General features: G+C 43.6%; 2 protein-coding genes across 3 annotated transcripts in view; one reads left to right on the plus strand and one right to left on the minus strand.

The window, feature by feature from the left end:
- LOC124719930 (histone-lysine N-methyltransferase EHMT1-like) overlaps positions 1–22,438 on the minus strand; it is a 99,065-nt gene that overhangs the window by 25,559 nt on the left and 51,068 nt on the right. The window contains exons 2-3 of one of the 2 annotated variants that reach the window (XM_047245125.1): positions 12,705–13,281; positions 5,148–5,252 (exon numbers count right to left, since the gene is read on the minus strand). In XM_047245125.1, coding sequence (XP_047101081.1) covers positions 5,148–5,252; positions 12,705–13,270 — 671 coding nt within the window. In that variant the 5' untranslated portion in view covers positions 13,271–13,281. Of the gene's footprint in view, positions 1–5,147; positions 5,253–12,704; positions 13,519–22,438 lie in introns of those variants that run through there. The other variant, XM_047245126.1, reaches the window with a different exon arrangement.
- The window catches only part of LOC124719931, a 156,777-nt gene continuing 154,096 nt past the window's right edge, over positions 19,758–22,438 (plus strand). Inside the window, exon 1 of the mRNA XM_047245127.1 lies at positions 19,758–19,936. The gene's annotated coding sequence lies outside the window, so the exon portion shown is untranslated. The remainder of the gene's footprint in view (positions 19,937–22,438) is intronic.

Raw genomic sequence — 22,438 nt, forward strand, 5'->3', positions numbered from 1 at the left:
TTGGCACCAGGTTACGATGAGGACTGGATGGTCTGGAGATCACTAAACAGGCTACGCACCAACACTGCACGGTCAAGAGATAACCTTCTGAAGTGGGGATATTCTACTACATCTAATCTCTGCGACTGTGGAGAGGTGCAGACGACCCAGCACATGTATAACTGCCCTGAATGTCCTTCACACTGCACTTTAGAGGATCTGATGTTGGCAACCCCAAATGCTGTTGACACAGCCCGCTTTTGGGCCAAATGCCTATAACATTTTGTTTCTGTGCACACATATTTGTATATATATTTATATATATTTTCATATGCCTGTAATTAATTTTTTTCTGTGTGCTATTCATTTTTTTTAAATTCCTGTATCCATGGTGCTTCTGACACGAATAAAAGAAAAAAAAAAATCACCACGAGCACTGGGGAATGGACGGCGTGTCATTACTTACTGCAAGGAATACTTTGTGGGAGTTGTGTAATGCTGTGATTATATTATGGTAATGAGACAAGAAAAAGTGGAATGGACATCTGCTTTACTGGGTGTGCATCATGGTAGAGTAGTCAACATGCAATCTTTCGAGTGTCCTTCATTGAAAACTCTGAGAACATCTTTTAATATTCCTGAAGATCGATTGTTAGCAAAGACTAATGCAAGACTTATTATGAGATGGTACTTTGAGAATAATAAAAATTCTTCTTAGAATATATGCGTGTTCTTTCATTTTTATTTTTATTTCCCTCCCTTCTTTTTCTTCCCGCACTCCAGTCCATATAAGCAATCATTTCATCAAAATTCTGTCATTACAAAGATATATTGTCTTCCATAAGGAACACACATTAAGGAGAGAGCATGATGCAAGCTGCAATTGCTCATGAGCTTCATCGTCCTGCTCGTCGAATGTATCCTAGGAGACCGGTTATCACAAAAGGACTTGATGATCTCCATCAGGCAGACTTAGTTGACATGATTGCATATTCAAAATTGAATTCTGGATATAAATATTTATTAACAGTAATTGATGTTTACTCCAAATACGCATGGGTTGCTGCTCTAAAGACTAAATCTGGTGTTGCGATTAAAAATATGTACACAAAAAGCAAGAGAATCCCAGTACATTTACAAACTGATCTTGGGAAAGAATTCTACAATACTAGTTTTAAAAAGTTAATGCAACAACTCAGAATTAATCATTATTCCACTTTTTCAAATATGAAAGCTTCTGTAGTCTGACGCTTTAACAGAACTCTCAAGGGTCTTATGCTCAGAAAATTTACTGCTCAGGGCTCATACAAATGGATTAACACTGTACAAGATCTGGTCACACAGTATAATCACACGAAACACAAAACAATTCAAATGAGGCTGGTGGATGTAAAAGATAATAGCCTTCTATCTACTGTGTATAACAAAATCAAAATGATTGATCCACGTCGCTCAAAACTGAAAACTGGTGATTATGTCAGAATTAGTAAACAGAAAACAGTCTTTGACAAAGGATACACTGCCAACTGGTCCACGGAAATTTTCAAAATACGTAAAGTGCAAGAAACCAATCCGAGAACATATCTCCTTGAACATTACAAATCTCAGCCCATAGCTGGAGCTTTCTATGCAGAAGAGCTACAAAAAACAAAATATCCATCAACGTACATTGTTGAGAAAATCATACATAAGAAAGGAAATAAGGTACTGGTAAAGTGGCTTGGATTCAGCAATGCACACAACAGCTGGATTAATTTGCAAAAATAATATGTATAATAAATGTTGAATTACATCTTACATATGTTGGTTTAGGTGTGTGTGCGCGCGCGCGCGCGCGCATATGTGCCTGTGTAGCCCGCCAGCTGGAAGGCTGCCAAGTGTGACGTAATGAACAGATGACAACCGACAGCAGCTTGGGTACGGTACCGCAGCTAACCTTAGCTGCGTATATACGTCCCAAAATGTGTCCCAGCTCCCCCATTACCTAACTACTGTTTCAATACACTGAACTAGGAGAAAAGACCCAAATCAATAAGTGAGTCTGATAGGGTTCTGGGCGGTGGAACACAGAGACTAACACAGTCAGTTTCAGGGGACAGAATAATGAAATTGGATTGTAACAATAGGAAGCCGTGCGATCCATCACAGATAGATCCACACATTCCACACGTGTGCAGCTAACCACCATGGGTAATTGAGCAATGAAGCCCTTGAATCTCTGTATAGGGAGGAGTAATGTGTTTTCTAAAATCAGTTCATACATATCCTGTCCTGTGAAAGGTAGAATGTATGTTTCCCACCCACTTTTCCACTTGAAACTTAGGAAACACCTCTCTGTATAGCATCTTGCTGCATTCTGCTCCGATCAGTTTCATGCTGAATAGTTGCACTGTTGCTAGTCTGAGGCCTGAGCAAGTACTATTCTAGGACATTAAGCAAAGTCAATGCGGCCTCAATGAAGCCATCTCGTAAACCTTTCAATTCAGTGTCAGATATAAATTTTTGTTTTCATAAAGCAAATTGTCCATGTCGGCTACCATCGGTCGCTGATATGCAATAAACAAACTGAGTATTGGAAAGGTATTGAGGAGAAACTGCTCCACGGTGAAAGAAAAACCAAAACTGAAGAGGCGTGCCGAATCCCATCAGCTGCAAAGCATGGTTTAACACGCCTCCAGCCTGCCACACCCGCAACAGAACTGACCTCATTTCCTGCTTATTGTGAACGAGCACCACAGCTGAGCGTGCCTTCAAACCTGAATTCAACTTTCATTATGCCTGTTGTTTTCGTCCTGACCTTTATACACCATTTCCAGAGCTTCTCATATACATCCTCTGTATTAAAGTTTTTAACGGTTGCTACAAATGAAAGTGTCAATAAATGCCAATTAAAGGAAATTCAAAGAACACTCAGACAGACTAAACAAGCCGTATTCACATTCCTGCAGTTAGTTGGCCGTCGTACTTCTAACTCTACTTTCTCTTCCTTCATCCCCCCCCCCGCCCGACAAGGAACCACTTCCGTGCGAGGTCACAAAAGGCCAATGACGTTTACGACATTTGGTTCCCCACAATACGGCCTGTTAATGGCAACAGTGGTCGACACTGGAAGTAACCAATGGTGAGCAAAGCATGTGGCTGTGGACCATAGTTTAACTGATCAGTTGACAAGCAATTCACAACAGTGCTATAACTGATCAGTTGACAAGCAATTCACAACAGTGCTACACTGCTAATGCTGTTGATACATGGCAGAGTAATGACAACGATAAACAAAGCGGACATTGCATTAACAGTTATCAAAGTTGACATTTCGTCAGAAAGTAAACCGAGGAATTCCGTGGAGTGAGAAAGGAATGGCAGATGAACTATTGGTGTTTCTAGAGGGTGAGTCAGCAGAATGTACAGTCTCATGTGTTTGACAGTGCAGACAATGTACATGAGGAACGCAATGATGGCGATATGTGCTTAACGAGTGGAAGTGATACTGAAACAGTTGTCGAGCCACGTAGTTCATCGTTCTTGTCAGACAGGGATCCACAAATCCTGCCTCCACTGAAACGAAGTGAAGGACTATCTCTGGCCAAGAAGCACAGCAATATGACCGTGCCGTCCGCTCTCGAGGGAGGACGAGACACACTCGTTACAAAAAGTGGTGTTTGTGCATTTCGAGGATGCCCGACACAGTTTACAGGGTTGCACGATAGTGACCTACTACGTTATGCACATCAGACTGCGTGTGACATAGGTTACAGTCATTTGTGGGGAAGCAGTGGATGGGCATAGCTCCGGAAAGTGCTACAGAAATGACAAAAAACAGGTAACGAAATTTCAAATAAGGCGTGAAGTCGACAATGCACAACCAACTGCAGGAGCCACTTGAAGATTTGTAGATGAGATAAACTTGTCACATCATTCAGTATGGAACTTTTTTTGAACTTTGGCCATTCGGGACCTCAAGAGAAAATGCACGTAACGGGGGACTAGAGGTACCGCGAAAGTTCTGTCAAGATGACTTAATATCAATGCCTTAATGCAGCCATATACAACTGTGCCGACTGTGGAGTGGCTGCAAAGTTAGTTATTGTGCTGGCACAAGTTAGTTATTGTGCTGGCACAAGTTGGGGGTGCTGCTCCCCCTCCGATTCTCTGTCGTGTGCGTGATCTTGCAAGGGCAGTATGGAGTAGTTACGCCAAACCGAGCAAGAAGAGGGAAATGGGCGTAAGAGGACGTACGGTACGAGCACCACTTTTGATCGATAGCTGGTTAAAATAACTTTCTTTCACTCCATTCCTGGTCTGCGTATAAAAACCATACTGTCTCAGAGCGAACTGTACCTCCTGACTAACGCACTAACTGCACATACGCCTTGAAGGAGAGCCAGTTTCACGACGAACACCACGACACACAGTTTCGCATTCGTTTGGCGTGCGCCATCACATTCCAGCAGTTGCCCTCACACCATTGCACGTGTATGCGTCATCTAAAAGAGTGGATAGTTAGCCGAACGTTCTGAACGGTTTGTAGCTCCCAAGGTCTTTGCTTCGATCTCGAGGGTGCGCACCTTTGCGACCACTGTGACTCAGGATTTTGCATTTTGTGCTCGCGGTTCAAGTTGGTGATCTGTCCTGAACATTTCTGAAATGTGGATAATGTCTATTTTGTTAAGTGTGTTACGTGTGTCCCATAAGAGGTGGGTCTCGATACCTTGCGGACACTCATTTTCTGTCACCCTCCTCATCGAGATGGTGAGTCATTAGCAGCTGATATTTTCCCCGTTAGAAACGTTAACACTTTCAAATGAGCAAAAGACTGAATTTGTGATCTCACACTCAGAGGTTCTTCGTGAGTACTTCCAAGCAGTTCTACATTCATTGCCGTGACACGTAGGTTTCGTCGAATGACAGTGCACCGACAGGCTGGCTTTATACCCACTTCCTTCAGAACTAATTTCTAATATTTGCAAGGAACATCTAGAGCAACAGTTACATTGAACACACCAATTAAGTGTAGAAATAATTTTTCCTGATACCTGTAAGCTCAGCTTTATCGAAAATTTCAGAAAAATTCAAATTAGATCTTTATAGCGTGACACACGGTTGATGCGGCAAGGCGCTGAGCATTACTGTGGGAGAGCAAGTCGCGTGTGTGCAGCGGCAGCACTCACCGCAGGCGAGAGACGGCCGCGTCGTCAGGAGGCGGCGGAGTGTGGCGGGCAGCCGCGCCGCTGGGAGGCTGAGTGGCGGCGCTGGGGCCGGGGCTGGTGGGCGAGCTGCAAACAAGAGGCGCTGCAAACAAGAGGCGCTGCAAACAAGAGGCACTGCGTGGGCGGGCGTGTGCACAGTGCTGGGGGTGGGGGGCCGCTTACGCAACACACACTGCCTGTCATGCTGGTGGGTCTCCTGAGTTCGACGAATCACCGTTCCATCAGTTTACAGGTCTGTTCTCCCAACTGTCTCCGTAACAGCAGCTGAGTGTACCAAACCGAAGATGAATGTAAGGGCTCAGTACAGCTGGACGGATAGGAGGGTTGTTGAACATGACACTGCAAATAAATCACTAGCTCATTTATCAGGGACTTGACTGTAACAGGCACAGGCAATAAACATTAAGAAACTAGATTATTAACTTTGCAGGGAAGGTACCTCAGAGAAGGCAGCAGTGCAGAAAGACTGCAATACATGAGACAATGGAGCTAGGCCAGTGGAAACTTTTACAGTCATTGAAAATATCATAACATCTAAATGTTGTCCACTAAATAGGGTCAATACACACGAGTTAATGACACACTTAGGTAGGCCCATCCTAAACACAATCCAACTACAAAGCCTAATTGGTGTACATAATGACAACATAGTTATGTTACTGCCTGACATATGGTAAGAGGCTGCGACTGTATCAGAATTAAAAGTTTGAATTTATGATTGTATTCACTTTAAATAGAATCTAAGAAAATGGATTTCTGTGACGGCTTGAGGAATAACGATTGCACGGTGGAAGTAAAATTAGTAAACAATGGCCTCAAGTGCACGTTTATTTATTGAAGATACAAATGGTTTCTGCCTGTGGTGTTTGATAATTTTCACATAACACTGTGTAGAGGTAAACACTAAAAATTCTCATTTGCACAGGGAAGTCAGCTAACATTAAGTAGAGTGTGCATTGAAACCACGTATCGTTAACCACGGGGCTGGCAGGGAGGACGCTCGCGTCAGCTGCGCGTCAGTCAGCGTGGAACAGGGTGCGTCACGCCAGTGTCAGCCACCGGGAATCGATTTACGAGTCGTATATCAAGATCTGAATGTCCATTTTTACGAATGTACAAAAATTACGCCGTAAACACAAAAAAAACAGGTATTTCTATACCCTACGGATATCGTGTATGATAAAAAGTTTATAAAACAATAACAAGCCAACTTGATGGTTTAAACAGTAATTTTTGTGCATTCAGTGTGAGCACCATGTGTTACACGACAAGTGTCAAACCACTGGCTCATTTCCTGCCACACACAAAGCAGCTGGTGTCTCGTTACAGAATTCGCAGCTCCAACAGCGCGGTGTCGCACTCTGAAGAGTGTCAGGCACAGGTGGGGTACGAGCGCCACGTTTCACGTAACCGCACAGACACGAGGGTCAAAGTTTCAGGCCTGAGGTGCTGGGTTGGGAGGGCGGATGAACGTAATCGCCGGTGGCCCCCAGAGTCTCCAGGCCGCTGGGCTATTACGAACATGTGAGATAAGTTAGTTGCTACGGGAAACGCGTCTTCGCATTCCTAATGATCGCCTAAAAATGGGGTTCTGGGTTACAGTTCCACCTATCCCGTTCGCTTACTATTTGTTTTGCAGAACTGTTTTTCAGATACACGATATGCGTAGGGTGTAGGAAGCCCTGTTTTGGGTTAAACTTTTGTTCATTTTTAAAAACAGAGTTTCAGGTCTGTAAACGTGAATCGCTTGCCACTGACTTAACACTGGCGTGACGCGCCCTCTTGCACGCTGTCTGACGCGCGGCTGTAGTTCCTCAGCTGGGGCGAGCACAGCTGTTGCCAGCGACCTCCGTGACAGCCCCGTGGTTTAACGGTATGTGGTTTGAACGCACACTTTGCTCGATGTTCGCCGACTTCCCTGTGCAAATGAGAATTTTTTGTGTTTACCTCTACACAGCGTTATGTGGAAATGGCCTACTTCTAGAGTTGGAAAATGGTCATATCTTTAATACACAAGTGAGTGATCGACACTGTTTTTTACAAATTTTCTTAACTGAAATATCGCTGATTTCCAAAAATGTTACCTAAAATAATCGAGGAACTAGTTGTAACATCAGCTGGCTGTGACTTTTGGCTTTGAGGAGTTTAGGAAGCTAATTGCTGAATGGCAATCAGAACTATATTTACATGTACTGAATATCAGAGTAACAAGATTTGTTGAGAAGATAACATGTGCTGCTGTTTCAAACTTTAATTATTATATTAAATTACACATAGTACAAGAAACTATTTTTATTTGATGTGCCATATAAAATTACGCCACATTCTCCCCCCGCCCCCCCCCCCCCCCCCCGCCCCCCCCCCCCCACACACGAACTGCTTGGGGGTAATAAAATACGTTGGCTGCAGAAACTGCTGGCATAATGGATACAAGTGCCAAGGAAATTAAAGCAAATTACACAAAGTACCGGGTGATCAAAAAGTCAGTATAAATTTGAGAACTGAATAAATCACAGAATAATGTAGACAGAGAGGTACAAATTGACACACATGCTTGGAATGACATGGGGTTTTATCAGAACCAAAAAAATACAAACGTTCAAAAAATGTCAGACAGATGGCGCTTCGGCTGATCAGAATAGGAATAATTAGCATAATAAAGTAAGACAAAGCAAAGATGATGTTCTATAAAGGAAATGCTCAATATGTCCACCATAATTCCTCAACAATAGCTGTAGTCAAGGAATAATGTTGTGAACAGCACTGTAAAGCATGTCCGGAGTTATGGTGAGGCATTGGCGTCGGATGTTGTCTTTCAGCATCCCTACAGATGTTGGTCAATCACAATACATTTGCAACTTCAGGTAACCCCACAGCCAATAATCGCACAGACTGAGGTCTGGGGACCTGGGAGGCCAAGCACGACGAAAGTGGCGGCTGAGCACACGATCATCATCAAACGACGCGCGCAAGAGGTCTTTCACGCCTCTAGGAATATGGGGTGTGTGTGGTTTTTTTCCTCTCTTTTGGATCTAAAAAAACCCCATGTCATTCCAAGCACGTGTGTCAATTTTTACCTCTCTATCTACATTATTCCGTTGTTTATTAAGTTTTCAAATGTATACTGACTTTTTGATCACCCGGTACTGTCTGCACTGCGGCAGAAGCATTCGGTGGCAAGAGCGTACAGAACGCCAGCTGGTCTTTACACTCACTGACGTATCACACTTCTGAGCTAGCGACTTACGCTTGTAGGACACTGTGTTTCAGTTGGCCCGTTGACCACACTGCAAGGTACCGTTTTGCTGCGCCCACAAATGCAGTTTTTCAGGGGGGGTCACAAACTGTGTTCTGCTGGTGGCAGAGACAAGGCGTCTAGTGCCTCGGATTGCCCTTAGCCTCAAGACCCTCTGTACACCTGTCGCGAGAGATGCCATACTGTAGCTATCCTTCAGTACACGGTCAAAGCTTGAACACCTCACACTTCCTACAGCCCAGGCAAACTGAGCAAATCAGCTGGTTCTTTCGCGTAAGGTGTGGCCAACGCAGCACCTTAGGTGGCTTATAAAAGCACTATTTGTTCACAGGCGGTTCCTGTGAAAGCCAAGGACAAAGACGATTTTTAGGTAGGCCAAGTGCGGATAGTCATTTCTAGTCATGACATCGTCCTTGCCATGTCTTCTTGAGACTACATTCTTGCGTAACTATGAACTTTTTTTTCCCCCGATATCATTATCAGTTATGATAGCTGAAAGTTCACGTTTGGCATATACAGGGTGTAACTTTTTAGTTGGCAAACCAGAATAACTCGAAAAATAAGCTTCAGATTCTACATAATAACTATGTACATTTTTCTTGAACATTTGTTTTGGTTCTTATTAGTTGTCATAGTAAATCAAGAAATTCCATATTCTCATTTTTGCGTGGAAAATGGTTACGGATAAATAAAAAACACTTATTTACCTCATAAATTTTTATTCACTGAAACTAAAACTCTCCCTCTTTCCCCATGGGGTGGGGTTTGAGAGAGGATATGTTGACCCAAATACTGTATTAATTTCTTCTGCAGATTCTGGTAAGTTTTGTTTGTTTCGTGGTCATGATGCCACACAACTTTTAATTATCAAACAAATCATCTAACTAACTAACTAACTAACTAACCAAACATCCTACTTTTTATTTATCCATAACCATTTTCCATGCAAACATGAGAACATGGATTTTCTTGAATTACAGCGCAAACTACCAAGAATTAAAACACATGTTTAAGACAAAATGTACATAGTTTTTTTTATGTAGAACCTGGTTCTGCAGCAAAAAAAGATGGTTCCCATTTGAAATTTTAAAGTTGCCTTACGCCCCACCCGCAGGGGCTGGGGTGGCGGGCTAATTTTAGCACCAGCAGATATCCCCCTCAAAAACAATCAACTTTGCATTTTACACATTATTTCATGTGAAGCTTATGTTTCGAGTTATGCTGCTTTGTCAACTTAAAATTTACACCCTGTATATGCAGGCAAAGTATTAATATAGTTTTAACTCACGTAATGAAAACATGCCAAGGGTTTTAGGGCCATTGCATAGGTTCTGAAATCACCAAACGTCGCTTTCAGCCAGCATTTTTCCATGAATAAAACACTGAGGCGCTACCTTTGTAAAACAGGCACTTCATGTGTATACAAATACAAGCAAAGTGGTACTACAGAGGCAAAAATGGCCTCGGGAGGGTTTTCATGTGTTGAAAAGAACGTAAAATGACTTAAAAACTTTTACCTGGAAAACTGCAGATTCTGTAAATTATTTCTAACAACATTTTTGTGTGTCGAAGTATACAAGTGAACTGACAAAATGTTGACGACTTGCAGAATTCTACTGATAACGGGTGTCTCACTTACAACTTTTCACCGTAAAAATCTCTGGAACCACCAACAGATACTGACTCACAGCTTTCATAGGTACGAATGCACGGCAGGGGCTCACGGAAGCCAGTACTGCGAGACATTCTGAACCGTGTGCAAATACTGCTTTCAGCACGATCTTAAGTTTTTTCAAAATGGACACACCATATTATTCCATCACAGTAACATGAGAAATCATAATACTCGTAGTAATGGGATTGATTGCATCGCAATATGTCAGTTACATCCCGAGAAATTCGTACACGAATTTGGCACGTGAAATGGGTGGAACACGACATTATTGTACTTTTTGCGATACAGGACTGACCTGCACGCTGCTCGAAATTGCAATGTGATTGACGTACTACGATACAACAAACGCTGTATTTACGTACTGCTGTGTACACTGTTAGTACGCGGCCTGGGAAACATCCAGATGTCCAGTCACCCGCAATGTAAACAGGGACACGGTTTATTCGCATGTGCTTCATTCAGCTTTTGTCAGTACTACAGTGCACATAACAGCGACAAAATGCCGATGACCACCGGCCAGAGTAAACAAAATTAATGGCTGTCAAAGGGTCACACAGAGAGATACATGCTGTTTGTACGTAGTTGTACATCAATTACACAACAGTACATGCCATGTGCAGGATGTGTCACTGAACATCTTCAATGACTGCAACCCAAGTGAACCATTGCAGATGGCACAACCCTTACATAAACGTAAAGTAGTACCAATAAAACAAAGTTTTGGCTTCTTAGTAATACCATAAATGTACGACAAGTGTGGAGTCAGTCACATGTCTCACAGCAACACAGCTAATACATAAATTACTTTCCGAGTCCCAAAATGTACTAGAATAAATAAAATGTCTGCAGAACGCCGCATTGTAGAATGTACTTGCAGTGAGGCAGTCGCATTTCCTGAAATCAGGGTGTATAAACAGACAAGGAAAAAATTCCCGGATTTTTCCCACATATCCCGCTTAAAAAATGCACTCTTACCCGGGCGAAAATACACTTTTTCTGTGCTAAGTGACAGTTTTCCGATGTTTTCCCTCACAAGTGTAAAATTTATCAATGCTTTGAACGGTTAACGTTTTGTACAATGGCACAGAAGTTCGCGGAAAAAAAGGGAACAAGGGAGAGAAGTTTTGGAAAGACCTTTGATGTCAGCAACATATACGCTGCATATTTTCGTATTACGGAAGTGTAAATTCGAATTGCACCGAACACACACAGCACCTCAGTTTCCAGAGCTTCGAAATCGAGACTGCGATGCCCTTTTGTCAGCCAGTCTTATCTCGCCAGCCGATGGCACCAGATATTCAGAGCATAGGACACGTGATGTGGTAAGCCAATAGCAACATTACTTACATAGCGCACAGACACAAAGAGGAAAAGTTAACGGTTTACATTAATATGCATAGCGTCGCAACAAAAAGAAAGCTAACCTTTCACATATAATATTGGTCTCTGAGATTAATAACATACAAGGGAAGCTAAGCTTTCACATCTAATATTGAACTTTTTTGCGTGTGTTACACTTAAGGTACTTCACACAAATGTGCCAGTAAATTTAAAATATTGACATGAATGTCTCGTTTTCTGGGCTAGAAATTATTCTATGTGGCTGGTCCTGAAAGTTTTCACTTATAAAAAAAGAGTCAAACACTCTGTTATTTAAGAAATTCAACCCACTTTCTCACACGTAACAATTCATCTTGGGTAGAAGCAAATTTACTTTGAAAGTAACACTTTTCAAACCACCATTCGCAGTACTACCCCGAGACTGTCAGAAATATCTTCAGCTTAGCAGTAGCCAGAGCGCCACAAAACAGGCATTCCTGTGCGTGCCCACTTGCAGTGATGTAGGAAGGCCACATGTTGGTGTGTATAAAGCATAAAGAGAGCTTAGATTACGGCATAAAAGAAACAGGACACGAGAGAATACTCCGCGAGCATAGGAATTTCGTAAACTATACTAAAATGCATAATTCGGCCTGAAGTGCACATTGGTTTGTGCAGACTTACAATGAAGTATGTCCCACCTGACATTAAGATTTTCAGTACGGTTTTTGGGGCGTAAATTTTCCTGGAGTATCAGTACTGTACTGTACTATCTCATGTCTGGTTCTTCATTATCACATAATCTCACATATGGCATAAGATGAAAACATGCACTTTACATTCAACGAACAACTGTGGAATGAAACACTTTGTCTCAAATTGACTGCCTCAGTGGGAAAGATTAATGAAGCCAAATATCTTTAGCAAACTGACAACAATAAAGTCATTGTTCTGCAAAGTAAACTGTTTCATCTTCTTCAAATTATAATACCTGTACATACACACACATACACACACACAGACACACACACACACACACACACACACACACACACACAAACACGAGTTTCCAGAACGAGACTTTCACTTTGCAGCAGAGTGTGCGCTGATACGAAACTTCCTGGCAGATTAAAACTGTGTGCCAGACCGACACTCAAACTCGGGACCTCTGCAAAGGTCCCGATTTCGAGTCTCAGTCCGACACACAGTTTTAATCTGCCAGGAAGTTTCACACACAGTGGATCAACGGTGATCACCCCGTGCTCACCTGGATTCCGGTGGCGTCTCCGCCAGCATCCTGCTGAGTTCGACGACGTCTTCTGGCCGGGTGCGCACTGCGTCAGCCCAGCCCTGCGTCGCCATCACTCGGTGTGTGTGGCCCTTTACGTAGGAGACGGCCGTCTGCCGGAGGCCGGGGCAGCAGTGTCGCACCGCGAGAACAGCTGTGGCCGCCGCGTTGTCCACCGTCAGCCCAGCGGCCAGCTGCTGCTCACACTGGGCCTTCAGGCTCGCCACGCCGTACTTGTCGGCGGCGACGAGCAGACGGGGGGCCAGGCTCGCCAGCTGCGGGGCGCGGAGGGTGTACAGGTACGCCAGCAGCTCCCTCAGCACCGGCCCGTCCACGTCTGCGACGTCGACGAGGCCGCCGCGCGACTCCGCCGTGTCGTGGCGGAACATTGCTGCGAAGACGGGGCTCCCGGCCACGAGGACCGCCCTGTGCACCACCAGCCGCGTCTCCCCCGCCGCCAGAGTCACGGTGGCGCCCTCCCCGTCATCCAGCAGGGCACCCAGGTACACCGGTGTGCTGTGCTGAACTTCGTTGCCGGCTGCCATCTTAGTCAATTCTGAAACACGGCGTTACGGGGCAGCTCTTTATCGTTACGCAGCACCGTCGACGAGTGTACCTGCGTCGGTCGACAGTTCGCGAAACCTGTCTGTGCGTGTCAATTACGACACCGAGATACCTGCCACTGGTGAACAGCTCATTTTTTCGGATGAATCCAGGTTCTGTTTACAGCATCGTGATGGTCGCTTCCGTGTTTGGCGACATCGTGGTGAACGCACATTGAAAGCCTGTATTCGTCATCGCCATATTGGTGTATCACCCAGCGTGATGGTATGGGGTACCATTGGTTACACGTCTGGGTCACCTCATGTTCGCATTGACGGCACTTTGAACAGTGGACGTTACATTTCAGATGTGTTACGACCTGTAGCCCTACCCTTCATTCGATCCCTGCGAAACCCTACATTTCAGCAGGATAATGCACGACCGCATGTTGCGTGTCTGTACGAGCCTTTCTGGATACAGAAAATGTTCGACTGCTGCCCTCGCCAGCACATTCTCCAGATCTCTCACCAATTTCAAACGTCTGGTCAAAGGTGGCCGAGCAACTGGCTCGTCACAATACGCCAGTCACTACTCTTGATGAACTGTGGTATCGTGTTGAAGCTGCATGGGCAGCTGTACCTGTACACGCCATCCAAGCTCTGTTTGACTCAATGCTCAGGCGTATCAAGGCCGCTATTACGGCCAGAGGTGGTTGTTCTGGGTACTGATTTCTCAGGATCTATGCACCTGAACTGCGTGAAAATATACTCACATGTCAGTTCTAGCATAATATATTTGTCCAATGAATATCCATTTATCATCTGCATTTCTTCTTGGTGTAGCACTATTAATGGCCAGTAGTGTATTTGGTACTTTGTCCCAAGGTGTTTGACACAAAGATTCGATCAGGGATGTAAAATCTGTCGGTAAAAGAAATCTACTTATTACAGCGTATACAGCCTGCCTGTGAAGACAATTTTAGCGATGCTGGAAAGAGTAATTGGCAATCTGGTGTTATTATAGGTAATTATAAATTCTAAATGTTGCAAATAAAATGTCTTAAGGCAAAAGGAAATAATTAACAAGAAGTTTGTTAACGTGGCCATCACCTGCAGCAAGCACAGAAATATTCATTTTGTAAATAACAAACGCCATTTTCGTTCTGTGATTTATTTTATTTGTCCAAGACGCTTTTCGCCTTTTACTTTAAGGCACTCCCAGTGGACTCACAATTGTAGGTTATGAAACAGATCATCTTTTTTTGCCTGAACAAGTGGCCACTTAATTATTCGAATGTTTGGCTGGCATTTGCGTTTCCTCTCACTTGGTCGCGGGCTGCAGATCGCACTATAAAATCGCAAGACAAGCACATTTTCACGTTAGAAACTTTTTACTTCACACTTTTAATGTTCTTTGCGCTAATTGGTGTACAGCACAATTATTCTTGTGTCAACAGCTACGCATATTTTGGTAAAAACTCATCTAGAGTCGTAACTGTTGTGTGTTCAATTTGTCTCTTCTAATTTGGTTTGTATATCTACACGTTGCCAAAGAAACGAAGTCTAGCGGCGGCATTCAATTCATAAAACAGCGGCGCGGCGTATGTCGTCGCAGCCAACTCGCGCGCAGCGGCGCACGCCGCCGAGCCGTTTCTCGTGATTTTCTCGAGAACTGCTCGAGAACTAGAGGCACGAGATATTCTCGGTGCGCTCTAGTCGCCGCGCCTGGCCATCCCATCACTGGCTGGCAGGGGGCGACGTGTGTCGGGCTTCGTGACGTCAGCCGCAGCATACAAAGCACACGGCTGCTGCACCTCTGCTCACAACACCACCCAACTCGAGCGGTTCGTTTGTGCGTGGACCGCTGAAACTCAGTTGTCCTACTCGACATGTAAGTACTGTGGACTCAACACCTGGACCTTAAGACTCATTTGGGTTATACACACGCGTTCGTCCTCTGTATGACCAACAGAAAATGCTTAAAGTTTATCAGTTGACTAGTGCTTTGACACGCTATGTATGTCTCGGTTTTGGTGTATAATTTATAGCAAATACCTAGATGTGAGGTAGCATGATTACATTCATGAAGTGGTAACCGTCATAAATGCATCGTATAATGTCTCAATTTTAGCCATGAGGCTTTATCCATCTGTTTACTCGCTTCTGATTGAAGCCATTTACAACTCAGATTGTAACTGGCATCTGAACTTCAGGTTACGTTAATACTCGCTTTAATACTCAATGTTGTGGATTAAAATTTTTTATCAGTAGTATTGCATATACGAGGGCTATCCACAAAGTACATTACGTTTTGGAATTAAAAATAAATAAAGTATTGGAATTTTTTTTATTATATACAGATGAAAGCCACACTTCAATACTGCTTTTCTACATAGTTGCCATTTAAATTAAGGCACTTATCGTAGCGATGGACGAGCTCGGAAATTCCTTCGTCGTAAAATTCGGCCGCCTTGCCTTCAACCACGTGGTTACCTCTTCTTTTGGGACAGAAAGGTGTAATTTTTATGGATTTCCTGGAAGGAGGCACTACAATAAACTCTCAAAGGTATTGCCAAACTCTGCACAACCTCAGAAGAGCGATACAAAACAAGCGCAGGGGAAAGTTGGGCTCAAAGATCTTGCCGATTAACGACAACGCCCGGGCCCACACGGCAAATGCCACTCGTGAAGTTCTCGAATCTTTTAAGTGGAAGTTGTTTCCTCATCCGCCGTACAGTCCCGACCTGGCACCGAGCGCATTCCACTTATTCCCAGCAATGAAGAAGTGGTTGGCTACGCAGCGTTTTGATGACGACGCACAGCTTCGAGAAGAGGTGACCACGTGGTTGAAGGCCCAGGCGGCCGAATTTTACGACGAAGGAATTTCCAAATGGCTCTGAGCACTATGCGACTTAACTTCTGAGGTCATCAGTCGCCTAGAACTTAGAACTAATTAAACCTAAGGACATCACACACATCCATGCCCGAGGCAGGATTCGAACCTGCGACCGTAGCGGTCACGCGGTTCCAGACTGAAGCGCCTTTAACCGCACGGCCACACCGGCCGGCAGGAATTTCCAAGCTCGTCCATCGCTACGGTAAGTGCCTTAATTTAAATGGCAACTTTGTAGAAAAGTAGTATTTCAGTGTGGCTTTCATATGTATATAATAAAAAAAATTTCCAATACATTATTTATTTTTTATTCCAAAACGTAATGTGCTTTGCCGATAGCCCTCGTACTTTTCCTGTATCTTAAAATATTTCACTGCTTTCCACTGTGACCGTATTAATTTCCTTTTGTATAATGTCCTTGTTTTGTACAAATTTACAAACAGCTTAGGTGAATTGGTTACTACAGATTGTGGAAACCGGCCAGCTTCTCGCACCCCTTGTAAGGCAGACCTGGTAGGCAGTTGGTTACGTTGCAGTCCTTTGTGTTCCTACAGAGCCACGGCTCGGTTGCCCACCAGCGCCGCCTTTCACTGCATAGAGGTGGCAGAAAATAACGTAACTGATAGAAGTAACGGATACTGCGATAACCGTTCCTCAGATTCTGGCAACTGTCTAGTGTCAACAGTGCATCGCGCCATCTGTTGACCGAAGATCATACTACGCCTTCGCATCAACTCATCGGAGATCTGGCTAGGAACTAAGGAGAGGGTAGACCATTTGGAAGGCGTTCTATAGGCCACGGGAATAACTGTGAGACTGCGCGCCATCTGTTGATAAGAACTGTGTACTATTTCGTGGGCCTTCGTTACTTTTAGCACAAACAAATAACGTTAATGTCCGAGCGGCGGCTGATAGGAGCTGCAGTACAGGCATCAACAAGCACAGTCGATCCCTTGAGCCACCGCCTTATGTGTTAATTTAGTTTGCACCGGTAGTACAAGGAGAGTTACCATAAGGAATTCGAGCGACTATGGAAATAACTGTCAGAGATCGGTATTCTCCTCTGGCAGTTCTAGTTCTCTGGCAGTTATCGGGCTACCACTACAGGTAACCTGGAAGTTGGTAACGGAAAATAACTGTGTGCCTGTGTTCCTGGCACCGGTGACATTTCAGAGACGATAGTTACTGGAGCTAACAAATATTTACGTTAGGTACTTCTTCGGAAATAGCCGCTGGCCATCGCGAATGACAAATAACATGTCAGAAAGTACAACATAATACAGTCGAATATAATAATTATTATCCTCATCATTTGTCAGGAGATTGCCAAAATATGCGAATATATTACAGTAACTGCTAATTTTTACAGAATTGATACACTGTCAGAATAAATTTATCATACACAGAATACCCGATCTTGAACTGTTGCAACCAAGTGCTGTCAAAACTGAAATATAGCAGAATGTTTACCTAAGCTGGTCTATCAGTCTCTGTTACGATATTCATCTACAGAGTAGAAGGAGGGGTCAATGGAAGCGTCCGATTCCACCCGTCTGCTTCGACGTAAGGGTGTTGTGTGTGAATGTCATTACGGCACGGTGTTAATGACTTGGTTTTTGTGTGTGTGTGTGGGGGGGGGGCAGTGCCGCAATTTGCTGGTGGTAATTAATTTCTTTTTTTCTAGTTGTCATGTTTTGTGTATTTATGGAGTACTGAATGTGATTTAATTTATGTAGGAATGTTTGATTTGTGGATTTTTGGGATTGTGGTTTTATTTTTCGCAGTTGTAGGTGTTGGCTTTTTGGCATCAGTAGTTGTGGTGGACCTTTATAAGTCACCGGAAATGACCGATTCCCATTTTCATAGTTGTAGGTGTTCATGTTTTGGTATCGTCATCTGAGGTTGACCAATGTAGGTCAAGGGAAATGTCCCATTCCAATTTTCGTACTTTTAGTTGTGGGTATTGGTGTTTTGGTATGGTCACCTACGGTTCACCTATATTGTTCAAGGGAAGTGTCAGATTCCTGCAGATTTTTGTTGGTGTAGCGGAATGCTGTATTTTTTTTTTAATTTTTGTTCTTGATTTTGTGTTTTGGGATCATGGTGTGTTTTTTTTACTAGCTTGTCCTCACCCTAAAACCCCCAACTTCCCGCAGTTGTCCAGTTGGTTTGATTGTATATTTGGTGGGAGATGTTATTGTATTATTTATATGTATCTTCGTGTTTGTTGCCATGTGTATGTAGTGACGTCATAGACACACTTAAAATAGCCATTTCCGGCATATTGACGAGGTCCTGGGCCAAAGCAGACGGGTGGAATCAGACACTTCCGTATCGAAAAGTCTTTCAAACACGCTGTAAACCGTGCTTTATCTGAAACCGAGTTTTTAATGGTTGCTGACTTGCTGGCAGTTTATTGAAAATGCATGTTCCTGAATATTGTACCATTTTTGGACCAAGGTAAGTGATTTTAGGTCTTTATGTAGATTGCTGTTCCTATTTATAGTACTGATATTATGTATTGAGCTATTGGTTGGAAATACCTGTAACAAATTTCATTAAGGAATAATTATACTAGGAACAAGTGGTTAGATTACAAAGTGCCTTGAACAGGTTCCTACATGATGTTCTCGAATTTATACCACAAATGATTTTTATTACACGCTTTTACATGCGAAAAACTTTTGCTACGTTTGATGAGTTACCGCAGAATATGCTTCCTTATGAAATAATAGAGTGAAAAAATGTGGTATGCCCTTCCAAACTGAATTTATTATCGAGTTGTAGTGCAAGAAATGTAACACTGTCAACGCTTTCGATCTGCGTGTCTTCATATGTTATAAACATGTTGTAGCTGGAGAAATCGAGCAGTTTCCAAGTCTCACAACTTGGATTAGCGCACTCACACTTTCCCCAATAGGATTATCTTTTACATGACAGGAGTAAACGAATCTGTCACATTGTGTATATTTTTTGTTGTATTACAAGGCTGTACACTTAATAGAAGTGAGCAGCACAGGAAATTAAGCTTCGAATTTAACCTACAGTATTCAGTTTACATATTACTTCATACTTAAAAACGCACGTTGTTAACATTTTACTTGAACAGTGCTGTGGCGAAGTTACGCGTACTTTCTGTTGCAGCTGCGAAGATAATACAGTATTTCTAATAGCGACCGATAACCTACAATATGAAACACTAATAATCGTTCTAGCATCGACTAAAATGTACCCGGAATTAATAAGCTAAGGTTATGACACGATCCACGCGAGATTCCTGCCATTCCACACTACTAGCAGTTATACTGATAACTAAACTGAAGGATTCCAACTATGTCATTATTTAACTGTAGCCCCTCTGAGTATTCGGTATTCGCTAGCGAAAATTAACTTGGCAGTTATTAATAACCGTTAAACATAACGGTTATCAAAGAGTAACTGGAACTGTGGTAACGGTTGCTCCAGAGTAACCGTTTGGCCCACCTCTGCACACGAGGCGAGACGTGTGCGGCGTTGCCAGCGATGCGCCGCCAGACAGAAGGCGGCCTGTGTGCGGCCTTGGGCCGCGCACTGCGGAGTCGCCCGTCGTCGTATGGCGGCCGTCTCTCAACAGAGCGCGGCTCGGGTTGCCACAGGCCACAGACTCGCCGCAAGCCGGAGCGGCTGCCTGCGCACTCAGCTGCTCTGCGGTCACACTGGAAGCAGCGGCGTGGGGCGGTTTTTGTCTCGCAGCTCGTGGTGCACGCATCGTGGACACGGAAAGACTTACAGAGGAGGTGAGGCAGTACAACTTTTTGTACGATACACGCGATCCTGATTTGGTGGTAGAATACTTTTGCCCTCGATATACTCTTGACAGAGAGCTGAATTCTCAGAAATACTGTTGTCACTGTGGCGTCCATAATTTCCAATATCAACTACTGTGAACCCGTAGTATGGATCAACGATCGCCAGGAGAAGCAACGAAAAGAATTGTTTGTAACAGGAGAACTGGGATCCACTGTCCTTCGGGCATTTTAACCTGATACGCTTTCCGCCTACGCTTCCGAGGCAGTTCGGAAACCCCCAAAGTTCTAGAAATCCTTCTTCAGATTTCTTCCACATCTCTGTTGTAGGAGTAGGTAAATACTTGGGTTGTAGAACAGTCCATATTGCCTGGCTCACTTGTTTCACAATTTCTGAGACTGTCGAACGTCCTAACCGAGAAGAAAAAGCTACAGTCTGGTGACTGTCGCCTGTAGTCAAGTATCTTATGCCGATAGAACGAATAGATGAGTTAACGACCAAAGATACGTTTCTTTAAATTCAATGACAATGTTATGAATACAATGAAACAAAGCAATTTATTAAGTAGAAAGTTCTCTCTAGCGGAACATACGGAACCAGATGTTACTATCGTTTGCTGTATTCGTAAACACTGCAGATAAATTTATCACTCCACTCGTAACTACGTAGTGGGACAGCACTTTCTTCCGCCGAACATTTCGTATCATACAGCAAAACTGAAACGGAATAAATTATATGACTTCTGTTTGAAGCACAAAGAAGTCACAAATGGTAAAACTTACCTCAAAGAAATGGCTAGTCTGTGCCTTGTATCAATTGGCTTTCTCCAGTTCGTTGTGCACATCTCGATGCTACCTTTTTATCAGGCGATGCATTTCCTCGAAACATCCTCGCGACGTACGAAAATATTTGAAGAACCTATCTTCGTCAGACACTACATCAATGCACAGACGATGCTATTCTCCTAAGCTTTCTCTCTCGCTAAGAATGTCGAGCACTCAACATCTCGTCTTCTCGGTGCCATTTCGTATCGCTAGCGCGAGCTACTCATTTCCTCGCACGGAGATAACGTGTCCCGCGTGAAGATTCCAAACCGTCTGAACGCCAAGACAATCGCGCTACGCATGCAAGCTTAATAATGGCGTTCGGCCCCTTCCAGCCTGTAACAGCCGACTAACGCCCCTGGCCGCTGACGGATTGTGTGTGGCCAGGCCTTTAGGTCGACACACGCACTGCGTTGTGGTCACCACTGACGTCACACTGCGCTCACACACTGTGACTACCGGAGACCTGCGTGGCTGACGTACGTTCTGTAACCATAGCGACCGACTTTCGGCTACGTCACTACTCGACTTGCGACGGTACGCATACGCACTCGCTACCGCTATGTCTGACGAAAAATGAGCAGAACGGCGTTAAAATAACGTTTTAACAAGTCAGCGATTCAGCACAACCAATCCTGACGATGTCTATTGCCTCATGCCTGACATAATTAAGCAGCAATTTTTTTGTACGTATGAAACAATTGAAGTTTAAACATATAATGTGTATGTTATTCTTCACCTCTTATGCAACTTTCTGCATTTTAGATCTGACGACGGTTGGTCAATGTTCTGAAACTATTAGTTAATGAAGGAGTTTTAACGACCTTGAACTACGGTTCTTAAAGACACATTTTAACATATCACCCTGCCTTCCGATTTCACAATGTCGAAAAAGAACGACAAAAACCTAAGTTGTGCTCAAGGACGTATTTTGCACAGTCTTGGCATCACCTGTGACAACTCCAATTAGGTCTTAATTTCATTCGGCAACCTAAAATCTAAGTTTTGTAACGCCTTTTTGAACATGTAATTGTTTACTTTCATTTTCGTAGCTGATTTATAACTGACCATTAATAGCAGCAGTTTGTCACAATAAACCAAACGTGTTTCTTCTAAGATAGATTTGCCTGGACGAGGCAGAAATTCACGCTTAACTTTTCAGCAGTCGAAAAATTATGAGCGTTACGAGATTACGAGTCGGATTACATACAAGTTGGAGAGAATGCAAATGAAAAAGAAACGGAGGACAACGAAGAAACAATCCACACAGGTAACACTCCAAATACGCAACAAGCTCTGGTAGAGCGCATCCCGAGGAAGCATCCCGGAGTCTGTGAAAAGTGAGTTTGCCAACTTGGTCCACGAACCTCAGCGAGTAACTACAGCTGCGAGAGGAATGTGTGTGTGAACCATTCAAAAAAATTTCACTCTCGAAATTGTTAGGAAAATTGCGGTCCTACAACTGAAGAATCTGAATGAGAAAATGAATCTCCCGTTTCAGATTCTCAAATAGACGCTTTGTTCTGAATTTTAATTAAAATGAGAGCTTACCTGGATATTTGCCACAGTCTTCGAAAAAGAACAGAAAGCAGAAGGTAATCATCCGCAATATTGAGAGTGGTAATGATGTTCAGTCCCAATGGTGCACTGTTAAATGGGGCGTTCCCC

This window comes from Schistocerca piceifrons, chromosome 11 (assembly GCF_021461385.2).
Source record: "Schistocerca piceifrons isolate TAMUIC-IGC-003096 chromosome 11, iqSchPice1.1, whole genome shotgun sequence".
NCBI lineage: Eukaryota > Metazoa > Arthropoda > Insecta > Orthoptera > Acrididae > Schistocerca > Schistocerca piceifrons.